The sequence below is a fragment of the Annulohypoxylon maeteangense genome (assembly GCF_022496945.1).
Source record: "Annulohypoxylon maeteangense strain CBS 123835 unplaced genomic scaffold GGS22scaffold_1, whole genome shotgun sequence".
NCBI classification, from domain to species: Eukaryota; Fungi; Ascomycota; class Sordariomycetes; order Xylariales; family Hypoxylaceae; genus Annulohypoxylon; species Annulohypoxylon maeteangense.
This window is the reverse complement of record NW_025953248.1, coordinates 2135830-2156598: the sequence shown is the minus strand read 5'-3', so window position 1 is coordinate 2156598 and position 20769 is coordinate 2135830. Positions and strand designations below refer to the sequence as shown.

Genomic DNA, 20769 nt, shown 5'->3' with positions numbered 1-20769 from the left:
TTAACCAAGATCTAAAATCTCCACATCGCTTCAATATTTCAATCTTCAGCTTGTGAACTTACTCGTTTCACAAGCTGAGATTGGTAATCCTCCTTTGCAGAATTTCATCATTTGGATTAGAAACCAACGTCAAGAATGTCTTAGATATTTTAGTGTCGGTTTTCTCTTAGTTTCCGCAATATGGAGATTAGAAATAGAGACCATGGAGAAAGATTGTTCTATAACTCCGAGGTGAGTCAAACCAGGTGAGAAGAGCCTCTATATAAAATTCAATTTTCTCTAAAGGTTGATTATTTTCATGTCAATATTCCATTCAGATTATTTCATCTAGCATCAGACTAGAAGTATCTCATATCATCCTTTCATTACCGTACTTGATCCCCAAAAGCAACATTCGGACCAGTCCTGTCTTGATACTATCTACACGGATAGGATCAACACAATGTCGTATATCGTTCGTGATGCCCCGTTAGGGCAATTCATTCGACTTGTTACGGGAAATCGTGTGTTACAATACTCCGAAGAAATGTCAAATTTTGAGCTCCCAGAAACCTGGATACGGATATTAAAGTCAGACTCGATTGACTTGGCCTCAGAAGATCGACCAGATCCCCCAAGTTCTGGCTCCTCAACCTTTACATCAATAGCCCCCAACCCCAACGACGAAGAGAGTCAATCCGAAAAGGTAGATGCGATAGATTCAGATCCATACGGCAGTACCTTGATCAGGACCAGGAGTCGAGCTGAGACCCTCCCAAATACCGAGGCACGGTATGAGATTGACCAACAACACGAACTTGAGAAGACGAAGTCGATACCTATCGTCCCCAAGAAGACGAAAGATGGCGCAATTCTTGTTGATTGGTACTACACCGACGATCCGGATAACCCTCAGAATTGGTCGAATTTACGGCGGGCCATGGTGACTGTTATTATATGTCTCTATACATTCGTTGTATACACGTCCAGCGCCATATACACCAACTCATCCGAGGGTGTTATGGAAGAATTCGGCGTTAATGCAACAGACGCCTCTCTAGGGTTGGCTCTATTCGTGCTGGGATACGGATTAGGCCCCTTATTATTCTCACCTCTGAGCGAGTTACCCAGCATCGGTCGAAACCCAGTTTACATTATAACGATGTTTCTGTTTGTCATCATATCCATTCCAACCGCGCTAGTAACCAACTACCCAGGATTGATGGTTCTCCGATTTCTCCAAGGCTTCTTCGGCTCACCATGTCTAGCAAACGGCGCCGCCACGCTCGGCGATATGTACAGCGTGATGTCCCTACCCTATGCGCTAATCGCATGGGTTAGTGCCGCGTATTGTGGTCCAGCCCTTGGCCCACTACTATCTGGGTATTCTGTCCCCATTATGGGCTGGCGATGGTCACTCCTCGAAATTATCTGGGCTGCGAGCCCGGTCTTCCTGGCTATGTTTGCCTTCTTACCCGAAACTTCGACCCCGAACCTACTCCTCCGCCGGGCCCAACGCCTACGCAAACTCACGGGTAACGAGCGCTTCATGTCGCAGTCAGAAATGGACCAGCGTAACCTAGATAAGCGGGCGGTAATCGTCGATGCGCTCATTAAACCCCTCGAGATTACCCTCAAAGATCCGGCCATATTGTTCGTGCAGGTCTACACCGCGATCATCTACGGGATCTACTACTCCTTCTTCGAGGTCTTTCCCCTCGTATATCCCGTCTACTACGGCATGGACTATGGCCAAGTCGGCCTCGTCTTCTTATGTGTCTTCGTCGCGTGCCTTCTCGGTATTGCCGTCTACATCTCATACTTATACTTCTACCTAAACCCGCGTATCGCGCGCCAAGGCTTCCCAATTCACGAGAGTAGACTCGTCCCGGCACTAGGCGCCGCCTTCGGCCCCACAATCGGACTCTTCATCTTCGCTTGGACGGCACGCCCCGACATCCCGTGGATTGCACCGACTATTGGGATCACGATATACGGTGCTTCTGTGTTCGTCGTCATGCAATGCATCTTCGTCTACGTGCCCCTGAGCTACCCCCAGTACGCCGCTAGTCTGTTCGCCGGCAACGACTTCTTCCGCTCTGCCCTCGCATTCGCGAGTATATTGTTCGCACGTCCGCTATTTGAGAACTTAGGCGTCGCGAGGGGTACTAGTCTGCTTGGAGGGCTGAGCACGATTGGGATTGTGGGGATTTGGGCACTGTACTTTTACGGTGGGAGGTTGAGGAGCTTGAGTAAGTTTGCGGTCTCGGTGGAGGAGTAGGGAATGACGTATGGTCATGATTTATTGGATCGTGGTTTTAGAGGAGAGCAATGTAGGGGCGTTATAGGTGTTGAGCAGAATCGATTTGCCATGATATTTGTCTGGTTTAGAGAAGCATATTACATGATTATAGTTTACACGATACATACCTAATGACATATATAACAAACAAAGGTCTTCTCTAGGCAAAGCTTGCCCGCCTTGAATTATGATACCAACCTAATGATACCTATGTTATCTTGGATAGGTAGGTGTACCGTGACTTGACGCTTGACTATTAGCGGGCAATCAATTTTTAGAATATCCTACATCCGATCTCCGCGAGATCCATTCGACTGAGTTTCTGTGTTTTTAATGCTCGTTGTCTTCATGATCCCCTCGGTAAGTCAGGCCCTTGACTATTTCCATTTTATTTCAATTTAATCCGTGTAAGCAGAAGGAAGGTTGCAAATCCAGCGTCCAGTGAGATAGTATCGGTGATTTATATGGACTTCGGTACTGCTTAATCGCAGGAAAGAGAAAAGGATGTTTCCTCCGTGATGTTAGAGATAAAGGGGGCTTAATGCAGACATCGCTACGCGAGATACCCTTCGTGATATAGCTATGGGGCTTCCTTAATACGGATGGAGCATGAGCCCTGAATGCTTAGAGCCCCTTTTACGATAACTTCCTGTCAACTAACCGATGACATAGGACCATGTAGCAGTCATGCTTCAATCTACGCTCAATAGACCCTAGGATGTGTACCTTAACGGTACATGAGGCTCAACAATTCAAAAATTCAGACGACACTGTATGGGAGCTGATTGCTATAAACACTAGGCGAATTTATTGAAGCAAGACTATCGTGGTATCAGCTTTCAATTACAATGTCAATTAAACGTAGAATTCGTGTCTTTTGTATACTTCTACTCACCCGTTCGCGATTTTTTTTTCTTAAAAAAATAGCATGAATATGAGATCTTTGGAATGTCGTCTAGAACAATAGCTAGCTCCTGATCCTTCTGCTCTCTAGGTAATCGTCTAATGAAACGTGGGACTGGTTAACTACCGACAGACTCGCTTTGACACCCACCTACACCGAATTGAGATCTTTCTTGGAATCCTAAATGTCGTAATAACCCATCTAAGCGATAATCGATATTCGATATCACCGTAGAACCCGTAGAACCAAGCTTCTAGTATAAAATTACTGATGATATGTTTCCTTTTTTAGTTTGACGGACAGATGAAGCTTCAGATATTAATGGATTAATGTAACTTGAATAGTACGTACTGGGTACGTACTATGCAAGACGCAAGGATCGGAGAACGGAAGGAGTTCTCCCTAATGCGGTACGTACATTGCATATCAGGGATTATGTAAGGTTAGATGGCTTCCCCACAAACAACATGCGATCCTACGCCAAATTAGTACCAAATTGGTGACCCTTTTGATTGCGACCAGTCGCGACCAGTCACCAACTAGTTGGATCGCTAGCTCTTACTCCCTGCTCCCTTTTTCCCAACTGAACTGCTGAACACGAGCGGAAAGTCGTCACATACGCATAGTAGCGCATGTAGCGCATGTAGGTACTTCGTACATACAGGTTTACGTACGACAGGCCACTTAAATACGAATCTATGCAGAGGCGTACGTTGACCAAGAACCTGCCGAACGTCTGCGATTGGGGAAAATCTCCCTAACCTCGATCGATATTTTTATATCCATGACCTACGCATAGTATTGCGATAGGATATTCTTAGTCGAGCAGGTCGAGTTGGTCAAGTCGGCTTAATCTCTGCAGTGCATATTCAGATACTGGGTCAAAGCTTGCATATACCTAGATACCTCAATAGACTAAACGCGTTTTCTGGAAGTGGATTCGATGTTGAAATTACCGTAATACCAAGGCACATAGGAGGTACCTAGCTCATCGGCCGCCTGGCTCATTGAACTTCAACTAGGGGTATGGTTACTACTAGGTAGGTACTATCCGAAGCGTTCTTCCGATAAGTACCTAGGTACCTTTTCCGCCGTTTAAAAAACGGTAGACAGATAGGAAAAGAAAAAGCAAGAAAAAACGCCTACAAAAAAGATAGAAGGGGAAAAGAATAGAACTTAGAAGGGTGACGGCAATGATATGATGAGGTGGCACCGGTGGCAGAGAGCTTGCAGAGCCGATGCAGTTGCAAAGAAAAAAAAAAGAGCTCTAACCATTGCTGTTGATTAAATCCTCCGCCCAATTGGATATTTTGGCCAATCAACAAGCTTGAAGTTAGTGAGAACCCCTGTTCATAGGTCCCTGTAGTTAAGATCCCTAGCCACACATTGACACCCACGAGTGCCTAGAGAAGTAGAGTGTAACGGGTATCCTTGTTTCACTTGGCCCTCGCGCATTAACAGATTAGAGTAGGAGCGTTGGCTGTTGACTGTTAGTGAACGGTGGGGATGCTTAATAGAGTTACTCAGGTACGGGTACTTGGGTACTTGGGTACACGAGCCCAAGCCCCTTTTGAAGCAAAAAAAAGAGCCAGGGCCCCAAATTTGATTTTTTGATTGAGTTGAGAGGAGACTAGAAACAGGAGGTCGGGTCGCACACCTTCAAACCTCATTTTCCCACGTAAAGGTAAATTCTTCTTCCCGTTAATCTACAACCTCCTAATTTGGTAGATTGGTTCTTCGTTTTACCAACCATTCATCCAATTCATCTTTTTTCTTTTTTTACTGCAACCCCGACATTCTCTAGAACTTCACGAGATAACAGGTGTGCGCAGTGTCGGTTCTTTTCCCTTCCCAACCTTCCAAACACGTTTACTTCTTTCGCTCGCTTCATCGACAAACTGTTTGAAACGTCGCAAGACGTGAATCGACACGCGACTCGAAGTCATCATTTTAGGTATGTGAACATTCAACTGCTGCACCGCGACTTCATCCACATAAACAAATGCATGCTATTGGTTTCCTACCTTGCTAGCAGTACCAGCTTTTCCATAGCAACTGAGTATTCGTTGCTCCTCCGCGATAGCTCTCGTGCCTTGTTCTCTTCCCCTTTTCAGGTGCCATCTTCATCTGCCATTCATCCCGCATCAACAACAGCCACGTCGATCTCGTAACTAACATTGTCACTTCTGTAGACTTGAACTTGCGCTTTCCATTCACCATATCTCTTAAGTTCCGATATCTATTGACATATTCACTATGGGTAAGCGCCTTCTCCATCTTAACAATGCAGCCACCCGTTTCATGGAGGAGAGTAAAATTGCAAGAGTAGCCGATACTATGGAAGTCGGCAAAGGTCCAGCCTCGACTATTTATCTCTACCCCGGTGGATGATCTGTTTGGATTGATCACCTTTCCCCATCCCATTCACATCAAACTCGCCTACCGAACGTCCTTCCATTCGCTTTTTTGGTTGATCATCAGTTCTCGGGCTTAAGTTTTTTGGTTCTTTGGAATATTTGGCCATCGTTAGAAGCAGTCTCCTTTTCAAAAACCAGAAAAATAAAAATAAACGGAAAACAAACGAAATAACCATTCATACAATGCCGGCTTTTCTCAACCCCCACAACAAGGCACGAACTCGGAGTGTCCAACTGGATAATCACTTTATGGAGAATTTCAATGTTCCACAAAGAGAGTCAACTACGCCTCCAGTCCCTTCTGGGAGGTCGAGCAGCCTATTGGACCAGGAAAATCAGCCACCAGTTCGTCATTACCGGAGCATGCTGGTTGTCGATGCTCCGTCTCTTGGGCCTCACAAACCCATTTCGTACGAGGAGCTCTACATAAATCCATCGCTCACCGGTATATCTCTTCGGACACACTCTTGCAATTTACTCTCCGCTACGGACATTACTTTTTTAAAACTTGTGCTGACTTTTAATAGCCGCAAACGGTTCGATAGCATCGCCTGCGCCTACCGAAGGCAAGCCTTCCACACCTAAGCCGTCGTCTCCGCCGAGTTCTGACCTGAAGCCCACAGCCCCGGCCGCAGTCCCTTCTTCGGGCCCTATTGTGAATGACAGCAGGAACATCGTCCGAAGGAAGCTAACTGGCTATGTCGGTTTCGCTAACCTGCCAAACCAATGGCATCGCAAGAGTGTCCGCAAGGGATTCAACTTCAATGTCATGGTTGTTGGTATGTATATGAATACCCTGTTTCTTGCGATGGATGGCTAATTTTCGTGAAATTTAGGTGAATCCGGCTTGGGTAAATCTACACTGGTGAACACTCTGTTCAACACTTCTCTATACCCGCCCAAGGACCGCAAGGGACCTAGCCTTGACATAATACCCAAGACCGTCTCTATTCAATCCATCAGTGCAGATATCGAGGAAGCTGGTGTTCGTCTACGCCTGACTGTTGTCGACACCCCTGGTTTCGGAGACTTCGTGAACAACGATGAGTCGTGGAGACCCATTGTCGACAACATCGAGCAACGTTACGATGCTTACTTGGATGCCGAGAACAAGGTGAACCGCATGAACATTGTTGATAACCGTATCCATGCCTGCGTCTTCTTCATCCAACCCACTGGTCACTCTCTGAAGCCTTTGGACATCGAGGTTATGCGTCGTCTGCATACCAAGGTTAACTTGATCCCCGTCATCGCTAAGTCAGATACTCTTACCGATGAAGAGATCGCTGGCTTCAAGTCTAGAGTAAGTTTGTCCATGAACTTTCCCAGTTACATATCTAATCGTTACAGATTCTCGCGGACATCAAGCACCACGGTATTCAGATCTTCGAGGGTCCCCGATATGAATTGGATGATGAGGAAACCATTGCGGAGAACAACGAGATCATGTCCAAGGTGCCATTTGCCGTTGTCGGTGCTAACAGCGAGGTTACCAACGCCGATGGACGTAAAGTCCGTGGCCGCCGTTACCCATGGGGTGTTATTGAGGTCGATAACGAGGAGCACTGCGACTTCGTTAAGCTGCGCCAGATGCTTATCCGAACTCACATGGAAGAACTCAAGGAACACACCAACAACAGCCTCTACGAGAACTACCGTACTGATAAGCTCACCGCAATGGGTGTTGCTCAGGACCCCAGCGTCTTCAAGGAGGTCAACCCTGCCGTTAAGCAAGAGGAGGAGCGTGCTCTGCACGAACAGAAGCTTGCTAAGATGGAGGCTGAGATGAAGATGGTGTTCCAGCAGAAGGTGGCTGAGAAGGAGAGCAAGCTGAAGCAGAGTGAAGAGGAGTTATACGCTCGTCATAGGGAGATGAAGGAACAGCTCGAGCGCCAACGGATGGAACTCGAGGAGAAGAAGGCGAGAGTCGAAAGCGGACGGCCGATAGAGAAGGAGGGCAAGCGAAAGGGTTTCTCTCTACGGAATTAACCACTTACGACTTACGTCCGAGCCTTCATGAAACCCATACAGTACCCGCCTACCGCGTTGTTTCGCTTCATCAACCTGTCTATTCAACTTCTCTTCTTTTAATTACTCATCAACTAATGCACCTCACGAGATGTCTGTCCCTAGCGGCAATTGTCAGATGAGGATCACCTAGTCGTGGTCAGTGGTACTAAAAGCCCTACTCAGCAGCTGCCATCCGAAAGATAAAAAAAGCTGTTTTCCGAGAGGCGAGGTTTCCAGATATCTGGGGTTGCTTTTCCGGCGTTCTTGAACATTACGGCGAGATATACTTGGTTCAGGATTTTGATGAACTGTATCCTATTCCACTCAGCATTTGCACATTAGGCCGACTTGTTATGGGCTGGTATGGCATATGGCGAATAGGTACAAGAGGCATCGTTCTATTATATTCCCTCCTCGTCTACTGGTCAGAACATATCCGCGAATATCGAAAACCCATACAGACAGCATGGTTCTCGTCGCCTCCGTCGGAGTGTCTATCCTATCATTCATTTCCCTTCACGATCATATGTGCTTGCTTTTTTTCAGCTGTTACGACAAAATACCCGGAATTGAGACGGAAAGTCGATAGGCGGCTCGGTGTGTTCGTGGAGGATACGGAGGAGAATGTCAGAGCTGAGAATGCTCCCCTGCAAAATTAGATGCCTGTATTTTAGGAGTAATCTTTCTGACTCGCAGGATGGGTGTTCACACATGCCTCGTCGGCTAGTGCCATCCGGAGAGGAAGACCCCCCCTTCGACGTCCGCACACGCGTCTGGCCACGAACTTGGCTTGCTCTTGGTTTTCCTTGCGTCAACCCACAGTCCTGTGTTTTCCTTGCGTTTCTAGCCTCGATGTGTTTCTCAACTTAGGTCGCCTGAATTAAAAAGGATGATGTTTTTTCTTAGGAATCGAGTTTGCCGTTAATGAAGAAGTAAAGTGTGTTATTTAATATGTATATCGTGACTGTCATGCTTTGATTGTGACATGAGCCCCTAATTGATGTTGCCTTAGACATATGAAATCCCATTAGTTTCTTGGGCCAACTATCATCGCCTGTCGTTGGTTTTGAGTATTGCTATAATATTATTCTACGCTTTGATTTCAGGCGCATTCAACGTCTTCTGGTAAGATCCTAAAATTGACCGCACCATGACATATTTGACACACTACGTTTAAGCTCATGATGAAAACGACTCGAATAAGAGTGGTTAGTGGTGATCATATACATTGTATTGTACATACATGTTATCTCTATATAAGTACCTAGGTATATACAGAGAAGAATTTCGGCCCATCATCCATCAGACTACCTGGCGAGCAGTCATAGGAGTAGGAAGGTAGCATCACCGGCTATGCTAGGCAGTATCTCAGGCTACTCTGGGCATTTGTATAGCACATGACATTCCCGAAGCCCCTTTCTGCCCGTAACCCCTTTCCGTAGATGTATCTTCACCTACGACAGAGCCCGCAGCTCCTAAACGGATCCCTCGATCCATCAAAAAGCGGTGTTTTTCCTACCACAGCTAGCCATCTCATAACTACCCGATAAAGCTACACACACACGTAGCCCATCTACCTCCGTCTCAGATACCAGTTGAAGGCGAGCTGGTTGATGTACTCGGGGAAGGGAGTGGGGACCTCGCCGCGGCCGACCTTGGCGACGGGGTGGCGGAGGTAGACGGCGGAGCAGACGTTCTGGTTGACCTCGAGGTACTTGGGGATGAAGGCGAAGGGGGACATCCAGTCGCGCGGCCGCCACGGCGTCTTGTACGGCTTGCTCCGGTCCCGCGGGTTCTCCTCCTCCTCGCGCATGTGCTCCGCGACCCGCGCCTCGAGCTTCTTCATGTCTGCGGGGCTGAGCTCGTAGGCGAAGTCTGCCGGTAACAGCGAGGATGCTTTCGTTTCGGGTGGGGCTGCGGGTGTGGGCGTGGAGGGCATCGCGAGGCTGAGGTCTGACAGATGTGCCGATAGCTGCTCTGCTACCTCGGCTGGTGTCATGTCCGGTCGCCCGGTTTGCGCTGCTAGCGCTCGCATCTTCTTCATGAAGAACCGGAGGCGCTGTTTTTGTGTTGAGCTGATGGCGCCGTCTGTTGTGATGATCTTGGCGCGAGATATGACTTCCATGATTTGTTCTCGCGTGGGCTTCAGGTTGATTTGGGGGGCGTCTGGCTTGTCTGTCGTGTCTGGGTCTTGCTCTGGATCTTCTGATTCGGCAGGTTCTTCGGCTGCTGTCTCGGCTTCTTCTGCTTCTGGCGCCGCCTCAACGTCTTTTGCGTTGGTGTATTTTTTTGGCTTGTTCTTGTAGCGGGATTTGTTGGGGTCATCTTTCGGGGCGCCGGTTGCGTGGAGGACGCGCTCGGGGTCTACTTGAAACATATCGCCGGGGTTGAGACGGTAGCCCGGGTATGGCATCTGTGGGGTGGTGTTTGTTAGCGGTGCTCTTCTTATATGTTTGAATATTCGGAGAATAGAATGGTATGTCAGGAGTAAGACTCACCACCTTGCCATTGACTTTCACAGCACCGTGAACGCAGAACTGCCTTGCCTGCCTCGCACTACTCGCAAACATAGCTCTGAAAACAGCAATATCCAACCGTCTCTCCATAGGCGCAAATGTCATCTGCATGTAGGGTGTCGATGCGCGTTTGTTCACCACTATATCGTTAAATCTCGGTCGTTCATCCTTCCCAGATCCCCTACCAGCGGCCTTCTCGGAACCGTCAGAGGCGGCCATGTACTTGGCGTCCATGTCGACGACACCCAGCAGACGGCGACTAAACATGCGCGTCCACTTGCGCTCGACGACGTGCTCGCCGTGGTAGTTTCGCAATAAACCCTTCGCCTTCCATTTCTGCTGGAAGAATGTTTGGGAGTCGCTTTGACCGATTTTGGGATCCTTGAAACTGTAGATGTTGAAGAGGTTGTACTTGTTCCAGCTCTGGCGGAGTTTCTACACAGAAGCACAATTATGATATTAGTGGGGGAATTGAGCGCAATTGAGTCCGATTCGCGGTGACTTACCGGCCGCCTTAGGCCGTGGAATCTTCTAGGCTTCATCTCGGCTGCAGTTCTGAGATTTGTGTGCGAAGCAGAAGAGTCGGGGCTTGGTCGTGGTCCGCCGTCGAAGTTCTGTAACCTCAAGATTTCGATCTTGAACTTCTACAAAAATTCTAGATAGGTGATCACGTGTGGGTATAGATCTTCCCCACCAATTCCATAGCTACGGCACATAAATGAAATGGTCCAAGCTTCTAGGATAAGATAGGAATTCTTATCGATAAAGCCTGTGTAGCATTTGAATAACATTTGAATAAGATTTCACATTGCATTGCACTAACTTATTCCCCTAGAGTCTTCCAAGATTCGTTTGAGTATTTTTCTCAAATCAATTTTTTCGTATACGAAAGACATAAATCTCTTCAGTATGACACATCTTCGCAAGAATTGACCACAATTGATAGATTGGTCTCACAGCATAATTCTCTGACCCGACGGCTTGATATCTTGGCACGGGAACCATCAACCCCGGCCGGATTTCCCATTTGCTTTTCCGAACAGGCACCGGATAAGCCCTGTAACTTCGTCGGAACGGGATAGCCCGGGTAGCTTTAGAGGTATCACAGCATCGCCATCGTAACTGTCATCCACTCGCAGACCACATAAACCATATGATGTATTTGGGGGAACACATCTCTCCCAAACAATCGTAATATTATAAACATTTATGAATTCTTAAAGCCATTCCTAGCCTCCTCGTGCATACCTAGTCATTATATCCGGAAGAGCCAAAGTGTACGCCGAAGTAGATGAAGGTTACGATAGGTATATTGTGGATACATGACTGTTTATCTTAACCCTGATGTCAACAAATACCGGGACAAATGTTGCAGCGATTCGAATCCGCTTTTCCTCTTCTAATATACCCGTCCGGATTTTAACTCGGCTTATCTCCATTCTCCCACCGGGCCGCTCCCAGGATCGTCTGGTCGTCTCCAGATCCAGGGAAGAATCCTTCACCGACCCTTCACCGATCTTCGCGAGAATTAGTCACCATTCATGAGCTCTAGTCTGAACAGTCTTAAGTGATGTGGTTACAAAACAGCCGCCTTCGGCACCGACTGCCGGACAGGCACCGGGGTTGTATCGAGCCTCTTGCTTTCGCACCTCACCCTATAAATCTTAAGCCCTCTATATCCGGCTTTCATATCCGGGATGTACCATCAGAGACGAGATCGGGATGTATCTAGTCCACTGTGATTGGGTAATTCCACATCACTTGCATCTACCATCCCAACCCAGGTCCACAGTCTGATCCCCCGATACGCCCGCCTATGAGCACTGTTTGTCTGTTAGACAATCGGAGTATGTGACTCTCGTTTGTGATGGATACACTGTATAGTACATAATAGGTCCGACCCGCCGTGCTTGAATAATTTCGCACTCCTGAGTCCCACCGCTTCAAGGCACTTCAGACCGAAGACGCGAGGTTACGTACCTAGATAGTATATGAAGGATCTTCAAGTCATACGCGTCTCCTTAATCACTGTGTACTTTTCTGTATGAATAAATTCTCCAGACGGAAACTCACTTGGTTTGACTTGGGTTGAGTTGGAGCTACCAAGGCAATATTGACTTTGGCATTGTTTAAAAAGGCCCCTAAACTGTGACGAAACAAGGTTACTGAAGTAGAGGAGAAGCTGTCTGAGTTCACTAGACAGTATTTATACTTATTATTCTGTGGAAATTTTTAAATTTGTCGAAGTTGCCTGAGCAGAATTGTGTGGTGATGAAGAATTCGGAGATAGATAAGGAAACGGGAGCGCACCAGAGCTCGACCGCGGATCCAGATCAAGTCATGAGAGAGAACCGAGTAGAAGATGACGAGAAACCGGAAAAGTCACAATCGGATTCCAACAGCAACAGTAACTCAGAAACAGCCAGCACCTACTCATACCGGGAACGACTCGATGTTCTCGAACATGCTTCTTCGAGAGCCATCTCGCGGATCGTCTCCGAAGTACGGGACGGGATCGAATCAAGACGAGACCTCGATCTGGAGCAGGCGCAACCGGAAGACAAGACGTCCACTGTGAACGATCCGAACCTCGTAACCTGGACCGGAGCAGAGGACCCCGAAAACCCCAAGAACTGGGCTATCTCTAAGAAATGGGGCGTCGTCTTCATCGTCTCAATGTTCACCTTCGTGTCGCCCGTGTCCTCGTCCATGGTCGCGCCAGGCCTCACTGCCATCGGCAAAGAATTAGACATCCCCGAGGCCTGTAAGTTTCTATCCCACCCCTCCCAACTCCAAAAAGAGGGACCCTAACAGCGCGCTCTCCCTCCAGTCATGCAAAACATCGTCCTCTCAATCTTCGTCCTAGCCTACGCCCTAGGCCCCCTGGCGTAAGCCCCCTCCCCCCCTCTCAAACCCCCTTACTAACCCACTCCCAAGCTGGGGTCCCCTCTCCGAGATCTACGGCCGCGTGCCCATCCTGCAACTCACCAACCTCGGGTTCCTAGGCTTCACCCTCGGCTGCGGCTTCGCCAAGACCCGGGGGCAACTAATAGCCTTCCGCTTCCTCTCCGGGCTCGGGGGCTCCGCATCCCTCGCCATCGGCGGCGGCGTCCTCGGAGACTTATTCGTCGCCGAGCAGCGCGGGCGCGCGATGTCGATGTACAGTCTCGCGCCTCTCCTCGGCCCCGCCATCGGCCCTATCGCAGGCGCTTTCATAACGCAGACCACGACGTGGCGGTGGGCGTTCTGGGCGACGAGTCTTGCCGACGCAGCGATCCAGATCGCGGGGTTGTTGTTTTTACGCGAGACGTATGCGCCGGTGCTGCTGGAGCGGAAGAAGCGCGTGACAGCGCGGGAAAGCGGGGTTGTTGCCGCGACGCTGCGGACGCCGTTTGATGATGATGCGCGGACGAGTCGGAGTGTCTGGAGTGCGTTGGCGACGGCGATGACGCGGCCGTTTAGGTTGCTTGTTACGCAGGTGATTGTGCAGTGTATTGCGCTGTATATGATGTATGTGTACGGGCTGATGTACCTCATGCTCGCGTCTTTCCCGACGCTGTTTACATCCCCTGCGCCTGCTGGGTATGGGATGAGTGTTGGGATCGGGGGGTTGAACTATATTTCCCTAGGCCTGGGATTCTTTCTTGGTGCGCAGATCTGTGCGCCGTTGCAGGATCGCATATACGTGTACCTCAAACAACGGTACGGACACGGACAGCCGGAGTACCGTGTTCCTATGATGGTGCCGGGAGCGGTGCTGATTCCCACCGGATTGCTGATTTATGGATGGACGGCCGAGTACAGAACGCATTGGATCGGACCTAACATCGGGGCCGTGTTGTTCGCCGCGGGTGCCATAATATGTTTCCAGTGCCTACAAGGGTTTTTGGTGGATTCGTATCAACGGTACGCCGCGAGCGCCGTTGGAGCCGCCACAGTGCTACGGTCATTGGCCGGATTTGGGTTTCCGCTTTTTGCCCCGTCGATGTACGACCGTCTTGGCTACGGATGGGGTAACACGCTTATGGCGCTCTTGGGCGTTGCAATAGGCTGGCCCGGACCTTTCCTGTTGTGGAAATACGGCGAGAAACTTAGGCTGAGGAGTCCGTTTGCTGCTGGCGATTAGCTTGGTCGTCTGCAAAAGAGATATTGCGATAGCAAGGGAGGAAAGAGGGTGATATGAAGCTGTTAGTATCTCAAGACTTATGTGGAAACGCATTACGAGAGGCGTTATTTAATTTACGGGGCGCATTTATTTAGACATACCAACACCGTCCACGGGTTTCATACAGCACCGGTAGCAATAGACAGGAATTATGAAACACACTTTGATTTTCCCTAGTAGACATGTCTACCTAATTCCCATCTCAAGTGGCCATAAACGCCGCAAACAAATCCGACCAAGCAATACTTTTTGCTGAATTTGACCATCGTATCTGGTGCAAAATGTGTTGGATGCCATAATGAAACAATGCTAGCAAATGTATGAGCATATTTTGCGTCCTTCGCTGGTGATAAGACACAGATCAACTTCTGTTGCCTATGCGCTATTGGCAACAGCCTCTTTAGTATCAACCTTCTTCGCTGGAGGAGCATCGGTGGTGGAATCCTCATCGCGACCACGCTTGCCGTTTGACTGACTGCCTGCGTTCTTCTTCGCCTCTTCGTCGATAATCTTCTGGCCTTGCTTGCTCGTGTGGATCTTAGGTCTTCCATCGTCGCGCGGCACAGACTCTTGCTCTTTCGCTCGATCGTTGCCATTTCGGTTACGATCCCCACCACGTCCACGACCACCGCCTCGACCCCGCCCGCGATGATCACGGCGGCCGCCGCGACGATCATTGAAGCCATCTCGCCGATCATCCTCACGGCGCTTCTTCCAGTTATCGGGGTCAGAGCGGTGAGTCTGGGACTCACGAGCGCTACGACCGGCTCTGCCGCCGTGATGGCCATTTTGACGCTGTCCATTGTGTTCATTATTCTGGGATCGCTTTTTCCGGAGCTCCTCCTCAGCAGACTGACGATCATATTCGCGCTTAGGCATGATCATTAGTGGGTGATCCTTCCATCGAGGTTCGGGCTTTATGTCGTAGAATTTCCATGCGGTCTCTTCATCAACCCACTCGACAAAGATAGAGCCCTTGAATACCTTCTCCTTGTCACCCTCGTCACGTCGCAAGCGGACGGCATTGATCTCTCCAAATTGGGAGACAAAATCTTCGGCATCGAATTGAGTGGACTTGCTCTCTTCGCCAAAACCCTTGATATAGGCAGTGCGATCCTCGATCTTGCTGGTCAGCTCATCACTTGGCTCACATGGCTCCTTTCGACGAATTGTCTCTTCGCCTTCAGGACCTTCCAGGACAAGACGATTGCTGGTCTTGAGAGCCTCAACGACGGCTGAGTAGGGCTTGAAGCGACGCATTCTGGAGAAGCTACAGATCAAGGAAAGCGGCACAGGCTTGTTGTTAGATCCATCAGTCTTGTTCCACAGAAACTTGTCACTAGGTAGGTTACTGTCGGAAAAGTAGAATTCGACCTGAGATAGTATAGTTAGAAACGATTTTGAGAGTTGAAAAGAAGAAGAATGAATCTTACCTGCCAACGGATGGCCTTGGGATCATCAGAATCCGGGAGAATGGACGGGTCAGATTTCTCTCTGGTAGGACATCCACCTCGATTCACCTTCAACATACCCTTCGGGGGGTTGCGGATTTGGGGCCACTTTCTCTTCCTGAAATCGAACTTCGATCCCTTGTCTTCACCGTTATCGGGAACTTTAACTGCACCAGCAGACTCTTTTTCGTCTGCCTTGGCGGTATCCTCGGCAGAATCTTGAGCGATATCTCCAGTGGCATCTTGGACATTGTCCTTGACCTCTCCGCTATTTTCGACCTTTACACCAGGCTCTGTCTTGACGTTGGTCTGAGGGACGTCGGAGGTGGCGTCAGAGTTGATAGCGTCTGTCTCGACATTCTCGACAGGGGTCTTATCACCCTCAACGGGCTTGGTATCTTGATCACTCATGATAGTGACAAGGGAGCTCCCGATGGGGATTACTCCGAGACGATGTTTTAGATAGAGGCTCGAAGAGTGAGTCGAGTGCAATGTATTCTTTGATATTCGGCACTGTAAAGTAGGTCGCGTATATTCCCAGCAGATTCTTAGTGAATTTCGAGGGTGTTGAAAGTATAATGATGAAGGTAAAAGGGTTCAGAAAGGTCGTTCGTTCAATTGAGGTTGGACTTGATTGATTGATTGACGCGGGGCAGAAAAGAGGCGGCGGGGAGTCACGTCAAACGAGCTTGTCCAATCAATGTGAATAAAAAAGAGGATTAAAACAGAAATTATCTTGGTAATTATTTGTTGCTCTTTGCAAGAGGACCAATGCAAAGCAATCGAATTGAGTCTTTACCAAGTGTACTTTTAAGGAGTTTGGATAGAGTTGGAAAAAGAAATTCTTGCGATAGAGAAAAGATTTGGAAGCTTTGAGTTTACCTAGCGGAAAAAAAAGCTTGCAGAGATCTTAGTGGGCAAGCTAGTGGGTTAAGTGGGAACCTAGCTCTTTTTTCCTAGGCGGGGCACCGCGTAGCTTCCTGCTCTGGCAAGTTGCAACGATTGCCCCACTCTATCGTTACAGTAGAGTTTATGAGATTCAATTTGATTCCTCAATTGTTTCTCTTCAATTTTAACTACTTCTCATTTAAAATGCTGTTCAATAAACAGCTATAAAAGCGTTCTGCTCGACAAATCGGTTGCGTGTATTGATACCTCAATTTGCGCTATCAAAGCCTATACCAAAAGTTATCTCTTTTTGGTACTCGTTCTCAAAAATGAATATTATTAAAAGCTACACCAATTTAATCCCAATTGCCTAGCAAAACAGAACAGTTACGGCGCTTTATTACCCTGTTATAGTTGTACCATCAATTTATACCGCTAGAATCCCAAGTGCTTCGCGGCGAGACTTCGAGTTTGGGTCATAGTACGGCTTCTCTCCAATGGACACAACTCGGTTACCTTGACGCTTTCCGACATAATCGCTGATTTGAAGTTAGTCTTTTACATTTCATGAATTCTGTTATTCATGCGACTTACTTTGTAGCGGTATGGAACACGGATCGGCTAGCAATACTTGTTAGAGCAACCAAATGAGATGAATCGTAAGTGTAACTCACTTGTCCCATATTGCAAGGTCATTCTTGTTCCATCTGAATCGGACTTGGAGGTCGTGATTCTCAACAATCAACTGAAGGACTATAATGTTATTAGCAGTGCCCTCGACCCGAGGGAATACAATTTCGGGCAACGTACAATATTCTTTGAGAATCTCGCTCTCGCGCTCGGTAACTCCGTTAATCCAACCGGCTTCTACCTGACCAGCTGCGCCGAAGAGGCTCTTCCACCCAGTCACTGGGTTAGTGCGAACAAGGGGACTGGCATAATTAGCTAGCTTTCTCCGAAATAACCGAGCAACCATTCAACTTACTGCTCTGCCTTGAAGTCAAGGCCATTATTCTCAGGAGAACCGCGGTTTTGGTCAATAAGCTCTTCGCCAAAATCATTTTGGACCTTTACGAAACCCGGCTGGTGATGAGTAGCGGTAAGGCTCTCTGCGAGCTTCTGAAGGGGTGGTGATAGGCGGTCATATGCCTCATACCCCGATGCCCAGAGCGTATCACCACCAGCGTCCTCGGGAGGCAAAATGATTTTGAGGATTGCATAATCCGAAGGAATGTTTTCGAACGTGATGCTATTAATCGTGTTAGTAGCAGAACATGCTTAATGACCGGCGCGATTTCACGTACTCTGCATGCCAACCGTTGCTTGCAATCTTCCTCGAGAACGCGGTAAAGCGATCCTTGTAGAACTTGCGGTTCTGCTCGGAAGAGATGATAGATACTTCATCATCGAGACGGCCATTCTCGTCGACTGGGATGCCACGTTTGCTGTTTGAGAGGGCATGACGGTGAAGAGTAGATGTTTCTGGTTTCCCAGTGAGCTTTCCGAGCCGATCACCCAGAAGCTTCTGGTCGTCGATGTTGAGATCCTGATTGCGGAAGAATGCAACGCCTCGCTCCGAAACTTCGAATAGTTAGACTCTCAAAAAGTTTAAGCCCTGGGACATATCTACCCACTTAAGATCGCCAAATCCCGGATCTTGGTGTCATCATGCAAGATCTCGCTAAGTTGGAGCTTGGGGAATTCTCGACCGATGACTTTGGTGACATCAAATTGCTCGTATGAGTCGAGGCTTCCGGTGTACTTCAAAGGTCCGTCAAGTCTAGAGCTAGTTGTCGTCTTGATAGGTACAGGGCCGACGGACTTCTTGAGAGTCTCAGGGGCTGGTGCTTCAGATTGCACATCAATATCCGCAGCAGGTGGAGCCATAATGACGAGCAAGATCCAGGATTTAACAGCCAACTGGTTAATTTCACTAATATTTACTGTGCTTTCCCGTGTCGCAAACGCGAATATATTCTATTTGATGCTCTCAGGATATCTCCAACTTCAACCTCGCTTTATATAAAGAGACTCCGCAGCTAATATCATCTTCCACGCTCAAATTCATAGCATTCTTAATCTCCCGGTAGAATCACGTCAACGGCCTCGCTATCTTTGACGAATCGTCAATGTTGGATGAAAGCATCTCCAAATGAGATCAGATACCCCGCGAATAACGTCAAGCTGAGTAGTGAGCTCGTGGGAGGGGTTTACTATTGAGCTCCGACGAATGAAATCAACTCGCACAGATACGCTTCAACGTTACACATTCTATTGACCAAGGCTATCATATGAATAGCCCAGCGTCACTAGAAGATTTAGTATAATTAACATGATAAGAATATGTGTATCCTAGGAAATCGTTATAAGGCTTACGGTATTGCTACTGCTATGCAACACTATCTCAACACATAGGAAGTCTACCTAATCTTTATATCGTACCATCTGACTCAACCCAACTAGACTCACTTGCCACCCTTTCTTTTAGCCAGTTGAGCACTGAATAGGCTCTGTGGCGTGACGGCTTTACCCGGTGAGGTCATAGTTCCATTCGAGTTCGTGACCTTCCCAGTGACTCCGATCCCGAAGTTGACACCTAGGGGCGGACTCTGGATCGTCACGCCTCCCCTAACATTCCAGGCCACACCCGCGTTAATCGCCCAGCCGTGACCGGACCCCGCATTGTTTCGATTCTGGTAAATGACACCAGCATCGGTGTCTTCAGCGAGGATACCGTGCGCCCAACGCTGGTGGGGGTAGATCTGCTGCAACTCGGGTGCCTGCACAACGTGGCGCAAAATGGCGTTGGGGCCCGGAGTTCCGGCCTGTGTCGCCACGGAAAACGCCTTGGCTGTCTTGATTCCGTACTGCCCACTGTCCTGAACCAATATATGCGAGCCCATAATGGCGATATCCGCCGGGTATCCTGCCTTGTTGTCTGTGTCACGGTCTCGGTATAGACCGACGTGGTCTATTGTGATTCGGCTGGAGTTGTACTCCGCGCTGATGAAACTGTTGAAGCCGGTCACGTTTACCGAGCGTATGTAACTGTCGACGGTCCAGGGAGAAACGGATATGGCTGAGGATTTACAGCCGTTGGTACTGTCGGTGAGGGCGACTCCTGAGCAGCTCGGCTTGAGGGTGATCGATAGGTTCTCGAGGCCTATCTCCGATGCGACCGAGGGGGCTGTGTAGGGGGCCAGATAGGGACTCATGTAGTTCTTGTCCAGGGCGTCGGTGAGGGGGACTGTTAATGTGACTTTGTTGCCCTTGATGGACCCGATGATCCGAGGTTGTTGTATCAACGTCCCTTCCTGTCGGTGCGATTAACTTTCTACTATACGAAGAGCGACTACATTTCCAGTTATTAGTCTGCCATATCAACGTACCTTGATCCAGGTTTGATGGTTGTTCTTGCGAGTAAGATCGGCCATGCCGTCATATCTAATCCACTTTGCCGTCGCGGCCCGGTTGACGAAGATAGTCTGTCCCACTTTCAACCCCTTCGTGTCTTTTACGGTGACCGTGCTGGCGCCGATTCCCACATAGCTATCAGTGATGGCATTGGTGCTCAGAGGCTTCACATTATGGCCGGTGCCATTACCCAGTGAGATCAGTGGGACTTTTTCATTCAACTTGGAAACAGAAAGGTGCGTGGATCCGACTCCAGAGCCTTTTAATGTCGTTCCGTTCGGGATGCTCAAGCCCGGGGATATCTTGAACGTTCCGGGGCCAAGCTCTACAACGCCGCCTCCTGCGGCGGAGACCTTGTTCAGAGCAGCTTGGATATCGGAGGTCTGGTCCTTGGATGATGCCTTGATGGTGGTGGTGCTTGGTCTAGTGGCGGACGGGAGCGCCACGTCTGAGGAATGGTAGCCGCAGAAACTGAAGTCGGGAAGATGATCGCCGCGACTGTTTTTGATGGTGGTCCAGTCGATATCAGCAGCTAGTGCGCATTGTCCTAGGGCGAGCAACCAGGTTGCTGAGGCAAGAACGGTGGCCCCCAACATAGTGAAAGGCAGATGAGGCAATATAATTGCTAGGAAGGCTATCGGAGTGTTGAAGGTATTGCCCTCGAATCTAGAATTGAGCCAAGTGATGGTAGCTGGGTTCGTATTTATGTGTATATGATAGATC

At 48.7% G+C, this 20769-nt stretch overlaps 8 protein-coding genes across 8 annotated transcripts; 3 read left to right on the top strand and 5 right to left on the bottom strand.

Moving 5' to 3' along the window:
• The first annotated feature begins 880 nt into the window (after positions 1 to 880).
• GGS22DRAFT_150024 (major facilitator superfamily domain-containing protein) lies at positions 881 to 2417 on the top strand. The gene has a single exon (XM_047959246.1). It carries the CDS (start codon positions 920 to 922, stop codon positions 2258 to 2260), a length of 1341 nt encoding a protein of 446 aa, XP_047823946.1. The 5' UTR covers positions 881 to 919; the 3' UTR covers positions 2261 to 2417.
• Positions 2418 to 5015: 2598 nt separating this feature from the next.
• On the bottom strand, positions 5016 to 5870 carry GGS22DRAFT_150023 (uncharacterized protein). The gene is made up of 2 exons (XM_047959245.1): positions 5378 to 5870; positions 5016 to 5139 (listed from the first exon to the last, which is right to left on the bottom strand). Exon 1 carries the CDS (start codon positions 5776 to 5778, stop codon positions 5551 to 5553), a length of 228 nt encoding a protein of 75 aa, XP_047823945.1. The 5' UTR covers positions 5779 to 5870; the 3' UTR covers positions 5016 to 5139; positions 5378 to 5550.
• On the top strand, positions 5852 to 7591 carry GGS22DRAFT_177151 (Septin-domain-containing protein; the record flags this gene model as incomplete). Its single annotated transcript, XM_047963493.1, has 4 exons — positions 5852 to 6047; positions 6130 to 6381; positions 6439 to 6905; positions 6953 to 7591. 4 exons carry the CDS (start codon positions 5852 to 5854, stop codon positions 7589 to 7591), a joined length of 1554 nt encoding a protein of 517 aa, XP_047823944.1.
• Positions 7592 to 8819: 1228 nt separating this feature from the next.
• On the bottom strand, positions 8820 to 10792 carry GGS22DRAFT_8588 (alpha-L RNA-binding motif-containing protein). Its single transcript, XM_047968286.1, has 3 exons — positions 10635 to 10792; positions 10111 to 10563; positions 8820 to 10025 (listed from the first exon to the last, which is right to left on the bottom strand). Exons 1-3 carry the CDS (start codon positions 10668 to 10670, stop codon positions 9186 to 9188), a joined length of 1329 nt encoding a protein of 442 aa, XP_047823943.1. The 5' UTR covers positions 10671 to 10792; the 3' UTR covers positions 8820 to 9185.
• Positions 10793 to 12468: 1676 nt separating this feature from the next.
• On the top strand, positions 12469 to 14254 carry GGS22DRAFT_177150 (MFS general substrate transporter; the record flags this gene model as incomplete). The annotated part of the gene is made up of 3 exons (XM_047963492.1): positions 12469 to 12892; positions 12959 to 13016; positions 13066 to 14254. The coding sequence occupies 3 exons, from the start codon at positions 12469 to 12471 to the stop codon at positions 14252 to 14254; spliced, it is 1671 nt and encodes a 556-aa protein (XP_047823942.1).
• Positions 14255 to 14461: 207 nt separating this feature from the next.
• Positions 14462 to 16298, bottom strand: GGS22DRAFT_8564 (uncharacterized protein). Its single transcript, XM_047968283.1, has 2 exons — positions 15727 to 16298; positions 14462 to 15667 (listed from the first exon to the last, which is right to left on the bottom strand). Exons 1-2 carry the CDS (start codon positions 16153 to 16155, stop codon positions 14669 to 14671), a joined length of 1428 nt encoding a protein of 475 aa, XP_047823941.1. The 5' UTR covers positions 16156 to 16298; the 3' UTR covers positions 14462 to 14668.
• A 538-nt stretch (positions 16299 to 16836) lies between these two features.
• GGS22DRAFT_194314 (taurine catabolism dioxygenase) lies at positions 16837 to 18519 on the bottom strand (the record flags this gene model as incomplete). The annotated part of the gene is made up of 7 exons (XM_047965484.1): positions 16837 to 17171; positions 17227 to 17253; positions 17307 to 17385; positions 17443 to 17564; positions 17618 to 17881; positions 17937 to 18213; positions 18267 to 18519. The coding sequence occupies 7 exons, from the start codon at positions 18517 to 18519 to the stop codon at positions 17060 to 17062; spliced, it is 1134 nt and encodes a 377-aa protein (XP_047823940.1). The 3' UTR covers positions 16837 to 17059.
• Positions 18520 to 18878: 359 nt separating this feature from the next.
• Positions 18879 to 20642, bottom strand: GGS22DRAFT_194312 (uncharacterized protein; the record flags this gene model as incomplete). Its single annotated transcript, XM_047965483.1, has 2 exons — positions 18879 to 19946; positions 20022 to 20642. 2 exons carry the CDS (start codon positions 20640 to 20642, stop codon positions 19098 to 19100), a joined length of 1470 nt encoding a protein of 489 aa, XP_047823939.1. The 3' UTR covers positions 18879 to 19097.
• Between the last annotated feature and the right edge of the window lie 127 nt (positions 20643 to 20769).